The sequence below is a fragment of the Rhinatrema bivittatum genome, chromosome 4 (assembly GCF_901001135.1).
Source record: "Rhinatrema bivittatum chromosome 4, aRhiBiv1.1, whole genome shotgun sequence".
NCBI classification, from domain to species: Eukaryota; Metazoa; Chordata; class Amphibia; order Gymnophiona; family Rhinatrematidae; genus Rhinatrema; species Rhinatrema bivittatum.
This window is the reverse complement of record NC_042618.1, coordinates 292,565,078-292,577,958: the sequence shown is the minus strand read 5'-3', so window position 1 is coordinate 292,577,958 and position 12,881 is coordinate 292,565,078. Positions and strand designations below refer to the sequence as shown.

Here is a 12,881-nt window from a genome sequence, read left to right as displayed (position 1 = left end):
GACAGAGTTGGGATGGAGTTTGAATTTATGTGCATACTTGTTATTTTAATAATATGCACATAAATTCACAAACTTTATGTGGGCGAATTCCTGCGTATTCTTTCATGTAATAAGTTCACATAAGTTTGCGTTGAAAATTGGTGCAATGTATATGAGTAGCTGCTGCTTAAGTTATCCATTAGTGTGTCATAAAATTACTCTTCCTAAGGTTAAGGGCCTGATTCAACAAGGTTTTTCTCCCATTCTGTGTCTATGGGGAGAAAAAAGGTTAGTGAATCAGGCCTTAAGTGAGGATTGAGTTGTTTACAAGGAAAAAAGAGAAAATGGCTCCTCTCGGCCTGAAGGGGAATTTAGACATGAGTGTAGCAACAACAGCACACGTCTATAAGCCCAGCTGTTTCTCTAGCTATGGTACCTCTTCCTTGAAGAGATTCTGTCGATTTTTGAGAGATCGAAGTTTGTTCTGTTTGTCTTCATGTTCCAGTTCTTCTTCCGGAGGCTGAAAGTATGTTAATAAATCTTGGAGCGTCTGGACAACCTCCTCAATAGGCAGGGTGATGGGGGCTGATATTCCATTCCTTCCACTTCTAGAATCCAGATCTCTGGTCAAAATACACACACATTCTTATCAGAAAAGGAGCAGGGAATTGTAATTATATTTCTGTAGACAAGGGGGCTTTTATTACGAAGTGTTTACATCAAGACAGAATGAAGGGAAAGCAAAAGTTATCAGTTAAAGTATACCCCATAAAAGATGAATTTATGAGAAAAAGGTGTCTAATTCTAAAAAGACAGAAACTAGGACTTATCTACCCATCACCAGAATGTTTGTCTAGAGCTCCAACACTTAAGGGACAACCACCTGTATGCCAAGCTAGATAAATGCTTGTTTTTGAAAGGAGAGCTTACCCTTCCTAGGGTACATTGTCTCTAGGCGTGGCTTCACCATGGACCCCAGTAAACACCGATGTATTCGTGATTGTCCCAGCCAGTAGGCCTACGTGCGATCCAGCGATTTTTAGGCTTCACGCACTACTACCGCCATTTTATCATGAACTACTCTGTCATTGCCGCGCCCTTTACGGCACTTACTCGTAAGGGGATAGACACCAGGAATTGGACTTCCGAAGCCATTTAAGCTTTCCAAGCATTGAAGGAGGCCTTTCTACATGGTCACTGTTTACGACATCCAGACCCGACTCACCCTTTTGAAGTAGAGGTGGACACCTCCTCTATCGGAGTAGGGGCGGTTTTAAACCAACACTCCTCTAAGGGCACTCAACATCCGTGCTCCTTCTTTTCCCACAAGTTCTCTGCTGCAGAGTGCAACTATACTATAGTTGATCGTGAACTCCTTGCTATTAAGCTTGCCTTCCACCTCAGGGCCAAGGGTCCACCTCCGCAACAGACTGGATAATAAGTAATATGATAATTTGCTAATTCTTTATCAGATTAAAGGAGTTCTCTATCAAATTAAATGAACAAGATGATTATTATTCAGTACAACAATTGTGAAGCCTTTATCTTGAAGAAAACCATCTGAAGGCTAAGGGCTGTCCTCATTTGTTCACAACTCTCCTCAATGAAAATGCAGTTAGCTCACCTTAAAGCTGAATTAGCTATAATAAAAATGGAATCACCAACTACCAAGGAAGCCTCACCCACTTTACAACATTCAGGAATCTTCCCCCCCAACCCCAGAAGATTCACAAACCCAGAAACAAAGGGTTTACTGTTGGCTCAGGTAGGGTAACACCGGTGACCCAACGACACCCATTCTTCACAATAGTGCTGCCCAGATGCCCTCCTCCACTTGCACAGGATCAGAAAGCAAAGAAGAAACACAATGCACACAGAAATTCCATAGCACAACCAAAAAACATAAGAAGAAGCTTGTTGTGCTATGAGACTCAATCATCAGAGGAAATAAACTGGAAACGCTTCTCAGGGGAACACTATAGATTAATGCCTTCCAGGTTCCTCAGCTGGTAGAAATGCACATCAGATACTCAATGCAATGAAGAAAGTAAGGACTCTGAAGTTGACCTTATCACTCTACTAGTGGCCATATATGTATATATATATGCTGCCATGTAGAGTTGTTTGAAAGCTATACTCTTGCTGTTTACATGTGCTTTCTTCAGCTTTTATCTTTATTAATAGATTGCCTTTTTGCTATTTTTTTCTTTGTGTGTTTTATATGGGTTATATGTAGTTAGCTATATTTTGCTATATGTTCTAATATTTGTGTTGACTGTATTTTATGTTGCTTGTTATTTATTCATCTTGATCTTCTTCCAGGGGGTGATTTTACAAATGTATTAAACAGAGGACACCGCAAGCGATTCAGGGATTGAATTCCACAGCCCCAGCCTCCAGAGGCTTCGCACCCTTTGCAGTAGAAGAGGACCGGAAGGCTCAACTGCATACTGCTCCCAGCATCCCTCGGGAGAGGTCACCACAAGCGATCCAGGGATTGAATTCTACAGCGCCAGCTGCCAGAGGCCCCAAACCCTTTGCAGTAGAAGAGGACTGGAAGGCTCATCTGCATACTGCTCCCAGCATCCCCCTTCAATTAACTGAGTGAAGATCAAGTTAATGGTGGTTAAAGAGGATTGGTAAGTATTGCTTTGGGAAATCTTTGGACTTATAAAGGTTTGGTGAAAGGTGAAATAGAGGGATATGTTCTTTAGAGTTTGTGTGTGTCTCAGGTAATAAGCAAGCCAGAGATAGTTAATTCTAGTGTCTGTCTTTCCCACCCACTCAACTCTTGATTTTTAGGCAAGAGACACTTTCTCATAAAAATCAGGGTCTTATCTAAATCATACTATTATACCAGCCCTTATTGAAAGTTTAATCATCCCCTTGTAGGACACTAGCTGATTAATTAGTAAATTCACCTGTAAATTTAAAGTACTCTAATTCCAACTCCCTTAGTATCCTAAACTTAACTAGGAACTCAATAAAATTAAGATGATGGCAGCAGTCCAGCAGCAAGAGGGGGGCTTTCCAGTCTTTTGCACTGAGTGTCAAATGTATGATTTTTTACCCGCCGGTGAGAGATTGTATGTGTGCACTCAGTGCAAAGAGCTCCTGGCTATCAGGGAATGAGTCTGATCTCTGGAGGCTAGAGTAGCAGACTTGGAGGAGCTGAGGCAGACAGAGAGGTACATTAATGAGACCTTCAGGGACATAGTAGCCAAGTCCCAAATCCAGTCTGGCAGCCCCAGTGCTGCCTTGGATCAGAAAGGTCTCAAAGGTGGAGAACATCACCCTAGTGTAGCAGGAAGTGATCCTGTAGCAAGGACCTGCTCTCCTGGTGATGTATTGTCCTCTCGCACTGAGGACACATCTCCCAGAGCTACTGCCCAAGAGGGAAGGGTTAGGCCGGCCATAATAGTTGGTGATTCAATTATTAGAAATGTAGATAGCAGGGTGGCTGGTGGACGTGAGGACCGCCTGGTAACTTGCCTGCCTGGTGCGAAGGTGACAGACCTCACGCGTCACCTAGATAGGATTATAGACAGTGCTGGGGAGAAGCCAGCTGTCATGGTACATGTGGGCACCAACAACATAGGAAAATGTGGGACAGAGGTTCTGGAAGCCAAATTTAGGATTTTAGGTAGAAAGCTGAAATCCAGAACCTCCAGGGTGGCATTCTCTGAAATGCTTCCTGTTTCACGTGCAGGTCCCCAGAGGCAGGCAGAGATCCAGAGTTTCAATGCATGGATGAGACAATGGTACAGGGAAGAGGGATTCAGTTTTGTAAGGAACTGGGGAAACTTTTGGGGAAGGGAGAGACTTTTCCGAAAGGATAGGCTCCACCTTAACCAGAGTGGAACCAAGCTGCTGGCACTAACTTTCAAAAAGGAGATAGAGTAGCTTTTAAACTAGAACAAGGGGGAAAGCTGACAGTCACTCAGCAGTGCATGGTTCGGAGCAATGTATCCCTTAAGGATACTAATGAAACATTAGAGTTAGGGCATCCCAACAGATAGGTTCCAATAAAAGAAAACGTAGCCCATGTGCCTATATGTACAAAATCACCAAAGCTAATGATTTCCAAATTATCTCTAACAACTGAAAAGCAGGTTATTAATACAAACAAAAAACACACTTTGAAATGTCTGTATGCCAATGCCAGAAGTCTAAGAAGTAAGATGGGAGAGTTAGAGTGTATAGCAGTAAATGATGAGATTGACATAATTTGCATCACAGAGACTTGGTGGAAGGAGGATAACCAATGGGACAGTGCTATATCAGGGTACAAATTATATCACAATGATAGGGAGGATCAACTTGGTGGGGGTGTGGCACTTTATGTCCAGGAGGGTATAAAGTCCAACAGGATAAAGATCATACAAGAGACTAAATGCTCAGTAGAATCTATATGGATAGAAATCCCATATGTGTTGGGTAAGAGTATAGTGATAGGAGTATACTACCGTCCACCTGGACAAAATGGTCACAGACAGAAGGTGAAATGGTAAGATAAATCAGGGAAGCTAACCAATTTCGCAGTGCAATAATAATGGGAGATTTCAATTACCCCAATATTGACTGGGTAAATGTAACATCAGGACTTGCTAGAGACATTTATTTATTTATTTAAAGTTTTTTTTTAGACTGGTATTCGTCGAAACATCATATCAGTTTACATGTAACATGTGACAGAAGGGAAATACTTTTTCCTGGATGTAATAAATGACTGCTTATGGAGCAATTGGTTCAGGAACCAACAAGAGAGGTTGCTATTTTAGATTTAATTCTTAGTGGAATGCAGGATTTCGTGAGAGAGGAAACGGTGGGAGCACTGAGAGGAGAGGATCAGACCTTCCAGTGGGAGCACTGAGAGGAGAGGATCACCTTGCTGGTGGCTGAAAGAAAGCAGTAAGTTTTTGCTTGAGACATTGTCTTTTTTAAAAGTATTGGGGCAAAGTTAACTATTTGGGAATATTATTTAGTGTGTTTGTGTGTTTGTGCTTTTAATAGTTAGTAAGGCAGCGAATAAATAAGTTAGACTGTATTTTTAAATAGTCACAGTAAGACAGCTAGTAAGCAGTAGTTAGTGTGTTTAGTTTTAAAAATCTGTAAGGCAGCTAGTAAGCAGAACTGAGTGTTTGTATTAAAAAAAAAAAAAGTAGACAGAAGCTAGAAATAAGTCAGGAGCAGTGCATACCTAAGTAAAAAGGTTGAAAAGTTCAGTTCAGTTACTCACCTTGGAAAGGTGTTGAGGTAGTGTGATTTTGTATGATTAGGTACCAACATTTGTTAATCAAGAGAGCACTAAGTCACTCTGGCTGACTAACTGAAGTTAGACTGTATTTATGGGTAGAAATCCCATGTGTGTCGGGGAAGACTATAGTGATAGGAGTATACTACCGTCCACCTGGTCAAGATGGTGAGACTCACAGTGAAATGCTAAGAGAAATTAGGGAAGCTAATCAAATTGGTAGTGTGGTAATAATGGGAGACTTCAATTACCCCAATATTGACTGGGTAAATGTATCATCGGGACACGTAGAGAGATAACGTTCCTGGATAGAATAAATGATAGCTTTATGGAGCAATTGGTTCAGGAACCGAGAGAGGGAACAATTTTAGATCTAATTCTCAGTGGAGCACAGGATTTGGTGAGAGAGGTAACGGTGGTGGGGCCGCTTGGCAATAGTGATCATAATATGATCAAATTTGAATTAAAGACTAGAAGGGGGACAGTAAGCAAATCCACGGATCTTGTGCTAAACTTTCAAAAGGGAAACTTTGATAAAATGAGAAAAATTGTTAGAAAAAAACCTGAAAGGAGCAGCTACAAAAGTAAAAGGTATGCAAGAGGCGTGGTCATTGTTAAAAAATACCATTCTAGAAGCACTGTCCAGATGTATTCCACACATTAAGAAAAGTGGAAAGAAGGCAAAACGATTACCGGCATGGTTAAAAGGGGAGGTGAAAGAAGCTATTTTAGCCAAAAGATCTTCATTCAAAAATTGGAAGAAGGATCCAACAGAGGAAAATAGGATAATGCATAAACATTGGCAAGTGGTATTAAGAGTTCAAAAATCAGTGGGCCTCCACAGAGGCGCTCTTTCTCTCTCCCTTTCTCCCTCTTGGAATGGGATTTGTGATAAATCCTGTTTTGGCCATAACGTTCAGCTATCGTAGGCATTACGCTCAGAAAAAAGATGTAGCTATTTCCGGCATTTAATCCTGTAATAGTGTGCCTTACATTATCACATGAAACGTTAAACAGCCCTCATTTCAAAACTCCTCCCACTTGAATACATTTATCAAATACACATTTTGCAATGTGATATTTATTGCATGTGTTATGGCATTATCGCGGGATCGTTAGGGCTATAATGCCCGCAATAACGCCCTAATGCGATTTGATGAATGACCCCCATAGTTAAGTAAATGACTCCTTTAGATGGCCAAACCTAGGTACAAGGATAGTTGGCTTTAATTTGTGGCTATGCCTCTGCTCAGTGCCACTACTACCCATTGGATGCTGAATTTTAAAAATTCTCCAGCAGATCTTTTCCCATCCCCCAATGTTAAAAATCTCCAACACAGCCCTCAGTCTTTCTCCTACCTAATCTTCACATGATCCTCTCACTCTGTCGCCCAATATTCACTTAACACCTCACTTCCCCCAAGAGCCTTGCAATCCCCTCCTTCTTATCCACTCATTCTAAATTTTAAAAGCCTCCCAAATCCATCTCCTACCCTTGAGAAGTTCCAAAAACTTCCTTAAACTTTGCCAGCAAGAGGACAAAGGCTTACCTCTGACAGACTTAGCATCCAGCATTATTCTGATACTAGGCTTTGTCAGAGCAACATTGGATGCTGTGACAGTAGGAGGTAAGCCTCCTGCAGCTCGAGGAGCTTTTAAGAGGATTAGCTTGGGTAGGAGGGAGAGGATTGTGGGGGCTCTTGGAGGGGGTGTTATATGAAGGCAGAGCAGATGAGAGGGAAAGGATCATAGGGCTTTTGGGGTTTTTATGTCAATTAGAAGAGGGGAGATCTCTGGGCTTTGCTAGTGTGGAATAGATATTTTTTAAAGATTAGCAGGTGAGAGGAGATGCTTTTTTGAAAGAACTTAGCCCACTAGCATAGATTTTGAGCACTAGTTCACTAAATTAGGCCAATTAGGCCAATTGGGTTTTAGCCAGCTAGATTGAAGCCAATCATCAGCCTCAATCTAGCTGGCTAAATTTAGTTAAATCAGGTGCTCAGTGCATTTTTGAAAACTGATTTTAGAGAATCAGTTTTTTATTCTTTCAGTGGTTCTAGGCATAAACAGATCACTTAAAAATAGTCCTACATTGCTACTATTTTAATTCATTCAGTAGATTTTTCCTGTACCATTTGTAGTTCCTGAAGGATAGGACTCACCTGTTCTCCTATATAATAGATGGGCCAAAGCAGGGCAAAATAAGCTCTTTTTCCGTTGATTCCACCTTGCTTAATACACAAAAGTACTCATATAGACTCTGTACCTGCTGTCTGGCTTTGTATATTCATACCTAGCATGGATTCCACTATAATTTCCAAGTCTTTTTATCAGGTAACAGCAGTAAAAAATAGTCTTTACACTTTGTATTCTGCATGGTCCTTGTCCATCTCCATATATTTATATGCTTTGTAACTAACTGAAGAGCTAAGCCTGTGTCAGTCACACACCTGATGAACTGGCTGAATAATCCTGTGGTATTGCGAATGATCCGTGCAGCCTGGGACTCTTCATGCTGACACCGCTGTATTATCAATCCATCATCCATGTGACCTTCCTGGTGCAGGATCACCTATAAAGTAAATGACAGAGGTAATGGAGCCCAATGTATCCCTAATAGTGAAGCATGCTTTCACTTACTAATCATATACCTGCCTTCTCTTGTTCGTTCATTCATTCATCTACTTTCAGGAAAGTGTGACAAGGTCTACATAGACCACAACTAGATCATAAGGCAAAAAGGTTCAGAACGCAACAACTATGCCCCAGGAAAAGTATGCAAAAAAAATTGAAAGAAAATAAGTAAAATGGAAAGAAGAAAAATATACTGCAGTGAGACTTTCGATGGAAATGTTCTGGGATGAATGGAACCCCACCCAAGCTGTAGCTGGGTTAAGAGGATCACAGAAAGAGAAGAAAAACTGTACAGAGTTGTGATTTCTAGGGATGTGTGCATTACTTTTGTTTTTAAATGAATAAGTTATCCAAACTGAATCAGGCAGATTAATGTTGGCATAGATATGGAGGCAGAAAGCCAAACCACCAATCCAAACAGGAATACTCAAGAATATTTGGCAATAAATTGCAATGTCCAAACAATTCCAAGCTGTTCAAAAGTTGAATGGCTCATCTAGATATCAGTGATATGTTTACAATTGAATTCACGATCCCCCGACACAGGTTGTGTTTCGTAAACTATGTTAGCACACCCATTTATTAGTGCTATCAAGGTTTGGTCCCTCCTGATGACGGTTACACTGATGCAGCTTATGAAACACAGTCCATTTTGGGGACCATTAATTCAGTTGTAAATGTATCACTGATGTTCTCATGAAGCCGTTAAACTTCTGAACAGCTTGAAATTGTTTGGACATCGCAGTTTATTGCCAGATCTTGTGTATTCCTCATTGAAAACTATAACAAATGACAATTGCCCCAAAAATCAAATAAAAATTTTCAATTGCATTTGTTTTCATTTCCCATTAAAGTCTATAAGATAATCAAAACTGCAGGGTTTTCTTTCCTCCAGATGGTGGCTGACAGCCAGTGATGTTACTTTATACTAGACTGACTGGAGCTAGGGTGGGAAGGGACAGGAAAGAAGCCAGGAAGCAAGACCAATCAAAGTAAAGCATATTTTAACCAGCCTATCCTAGCTGGCATCTGCATGGATTAACAGTGACTTCCTCTTTATTTTCACACTGAAAGAAAAGAAACTGAACATTTTAGTTCACTTGTCTGTGAGCTATGGGAGAGAGTGGTTGTGAAGCTCTGTAGGCTGAAGAAAAATTGTTAAGATTAAAAAAAGACTGAAAAAGGATGAGATACTGGGAGAAGTTAAAAATGAGGTGGGCTCTAGCTTTGATATTGACACACCCTGTTACTGTGTTTTAAAATTCTTTTTTTCTGGTTTTCAGTGTTAGGACTTATGGACTCTTGGGCCAGTCAGGACGAAAGATGGAAGCTGCGGAGGACCTCAGCTACAGGTCCCAACCGGGAGGCGGCTCGATGGACCGGGGTAGGCTTGAATGCCGGAACTGGATGGAGTCCTATGCGACCAAGGACTCGAGGATGATACGGAGGCTGGACAGCGTTGGGCCATAGAGTAGAGATCTCTTCACCCTGGAGACCGGCGCTCCCCCGAGAGGAGCTTGTAGGAGCCCGGCCGCTGGGACTTTTGGAGATTCACCCTGGAAGCCGGAGCCCCCCCAGGAGGAGCCTGTAGGGACCCAGCCGCTGGGACTTAGGAGAATCTTCGGGCCAGTGGAGCGGTGAAGATCCGAGACGGAGTCCAGGAAGGAAATAATTCAGAATCGAGGATGGAGCCGGGTCAAGCCAGAGGTCAGAAGTCGTACCGAAGCCAAAGGGGAATTCCAGAAGCGGAGTCGGGGACAGAGCCGGGTCAAGCCAGAGATCAGAAGCGCGGCTAGGGGGCGGGGCCAGCCGCGGGAGGACGCCGGCTGCTACCTCGGCGTGGAAGCGCCGTGCCTGGGGCCTGCACGGCCCGAACGCAGCTCGAGGAGGGCTGGGACCGAGTTGGCGGTAAGTGGCTGTCCCGGGGCCGACCCAGGATCGCAACAGTACCCCCTCTCCTGCGCCCCCTCCCCGGGGGTCTCGGCCTATCTGGGTGACCCAGATGGAACTGGCGGAGGAGGTCCTTATCCAGGATATGTGAGGCGGGTTCCCAGGAGTTCTCCTCGGGCCCGTAACCCTCCCAGGAGAGCAGGTATTCCCAGCGACGGCGGCGGACCCGAACGTCCAGGACCTCCTTTACCGTATACGTGTCCTCAGGGTCAGCAGCGGTGGCACTGGGTTCCGGAGGTCGAGCCTGGAATCGGGAAAGGACCACCGGTTTGAGCAAGGAAACGTGGAAGACATCATGTATCTTAAGAGTGGCGGGTAAACGTAACCTGTAGGACACCGCCCCAATACGTTCGGCCACGATGAAGGGACCAATATAGCGGGGTGCTAGCTTCATGGAAGGTGTGCGCAGCCGAATGTTTTTGGTACTTAGCCATACCTTGGTCCCTGGTAGGAAGACTGGAGCAGGTCGCCGGGTTCTATCTGCATATTCCTTGGATCGAGCGGCCGCCTGCCGAAGTTTCTCCTGCGTGAAGCACCAGAGGCGATGTAGCTGGTTAGCCATAAGTTGCGCTGCCGGAGATGAGACTGACAAAGGCAACGGCAGAGGAGGTTTGGGAGTCCTCCCATACACCATCTGGAACGGGGACTGGAGAGTAGCGGAGTGTTTGTGGCGGTTGTACGAAAACTCCGCCCAGGGTAAGAGGGCGACCCAGTTATCTTGCAAGTCACTGACGAAGGCTCGGAGGAAGGTCTTCAGAGTTCGGTTGGTGCGTTCGACCTGGCCATTGCTCTGGGGGTGAAAGGCGGTGGTCAAGTTCAATTGTACACCAAACTTCTTGCAAAGAGCCCTCCAGTATTTTGCCATGAATTGAGGACCCCTGTCCGACGTAATTTGCAGAGGCAAACCATGGAGTCGAAATATATGTTGGATGAATAAATCGGCCAGTTCGGGAGCTGTGGGTAGTTTTGCAAGGGGTACAAAGTGTGCCATCTTTGAGAAGCGGTCAACGGTAACCCAGACCACGGTCTTTCCTTCCGACGGAGGTAATTCCACTATAGAATCCATGGATACGTGGGTCCATGGTTCCATGGGAATCGGAAGCGGCTGGAGAAGGCCCCAGGGGCGGCCTGGCAGCGGTTTCTGTCGGGCGCACGTGGCGCAAGACCGGACGTAGAGTTGAACATCCTCCTTGACCCGTGGCCACCAGTAGAATTCGGTTAAGAGCTCTAGAGTCCGAGCCATCCCTGGATGACCGGCGGTTAACGAATTGTGGGCCCATGCGAGCACCCTCCTCCTCGAGCGAGCTGGAACCACCGTATTCCCTGCGGGTGCCACTTCAGACGCGGCCACGAGAACCTTGGCTGGATCTAAGATGTATTGGGGAGGTTCAATGGTGTCGTCCGTCTCGGTGTTACGGGAGAGGGCATCTGCCCTGACGTTCTTGGCTGCTGGCCTGTAGTGGAGCGTGAAATTAAACCGGCTAAAGAAGAGGGACCAGCGCGCCTGCCGGGGATTGAGACGCTGGGCACGGCACAGATACTCCAGATTTTTGTGATCAGTGTAGACTATTATAGGATGCTGTGCTCCCTCCAGCCATTGGCGCCATTCTTCGAAGGCCAATTTGATGGCGAGTAATTCTTTGTCCCCGATCCCGTAATTCTTCTCGGCGGGGGGAGAACTTCCGGGAGAAATATGAGCAGGGCCGGGATTGGCCCTTCTTGGAAAGTTGGGCTAGCACAGCCCCTACTGCCACGTCGGAAGCGTTGACCTCTACGATGAATTGGCCCTGAGGGTCGGGATGGCGGAGGCAGGTGTCTTGTAGAAAGGCCTCCTTGAGAACCTGAAAGGCTTGTACGGCCATGGGTGGCCATTTCTTGGCATCGGCACCCCTCCGGGTAAGGGCCGTCAAAGGGGCTACCAGACTGGAGTAGTGTGGGATGAATTGGCGATAGAAATTGGCGAAGCCCAGGAAACGCTGAAGCGCCTTAACTCCCCGTGGTTGCGGCCAGTTCTTAATGGCGGCAACCTTGTCGGGGTCCATATGGAAGCCTGTGGAGGAAACGATGTACCCCAAAAAGGGTAAAGACTCCTGCTCGAATTGGCACTTCTCTAATTTGGCGTAAAGCCTATTCTCCCTCAGCTTCTGGAGTACTTGGCAGACGTGTTGACGGTGTGACTCAAGGTCCCAGGAGAATATTAGTACATCGTCGAGGTACACTATAACAGAGGTATGTAGCATGTCACGAAGTACCTCATTCATGAAATTCTGGAACACAGCAGGGGCATGACGAGGTACTCATAATGGCCATCCCTGGTATTGAAGGCGGTCTTCCACTCATCCCCCGGACGGATTCTTACGAGATTATAGGCCCCCCTGAGGTCCAGCTTGGTAAATACTTTGGCCCCTTGAAGGCGATCCAGGAGTTCGGGAATCAAGGGCAACGGGTAGCGATCACGCCGGGTAATGCGGTTCAAGCCCCGGTAGTCGATACAGGGCCGAAGAGACCCATCCTTTTTCCCCACGAAGAAGAATCCGGCCCCAGCCGGGGAATTCGAGGGTCTGATGAAGCCCCGCTCCAGGTTTTCCTTGATATATGTGGACATGGCCTGGGTCTCAGGCAGGGATAATGGGAACACTCGTCCGCGAGGTGGTGTGGTACCCGGCAACAGGTTAATTGCGCAATCGAAGGGCCGATGCTCGGGAAGCAACTCGGCCTTCTCCTTGGAGAAGACGTCCCGGAAGGCGTGGTACTGCGGAGGTATGGCTAGAGGCGCTGTTAGAAGTGGAAGCGTGGGTCGTACGCAGGCAGGGAGACACTGACGGAAGCATGTTGTCCCCCATGAAGTGATCTGGAGCGAGTTCCAGTCTATCACCGGAGAATGTTTTCTTAGCCACGGTAACCCCAAAATAACAGGGTGAATGGACTTCTCCAGGATGAGGAAGGAGATCTGCTCAGTATGAAGGGCCCCGACCTGAAGCTTAAGAGAACGAGTCTGAGTGGAGATAGACCCGGGAAGCGGGGTCCCCTGGATGGAAGATACCTGTACGGGTGGCTCCTGGGG

The 12,881-nt window shown here is 45.5% G+C and overlaps 1 protein-coding gene across 1 annotated transcript in view; it reads right to left on the bottom strand.

Moving 5' to 3' along the window:
• The window catches only part of RYR3 (ryanodine receptor 3), a 1,291,138-nt gene that overhangs the window by 1,116,025 nt on the left and 162,232 nt on the right, over window positions 1–12,881 (bottom strand). Inside the window, 2 exon segments of the mRNA XM_029600192.1 lie at window positions 416–602; window positions 7,684–7,805. Of these exon segments, the coding sequence (XP_029456052.1) occupies window positions 416–602; window positions 7,684–7,805 (309 nt within the window).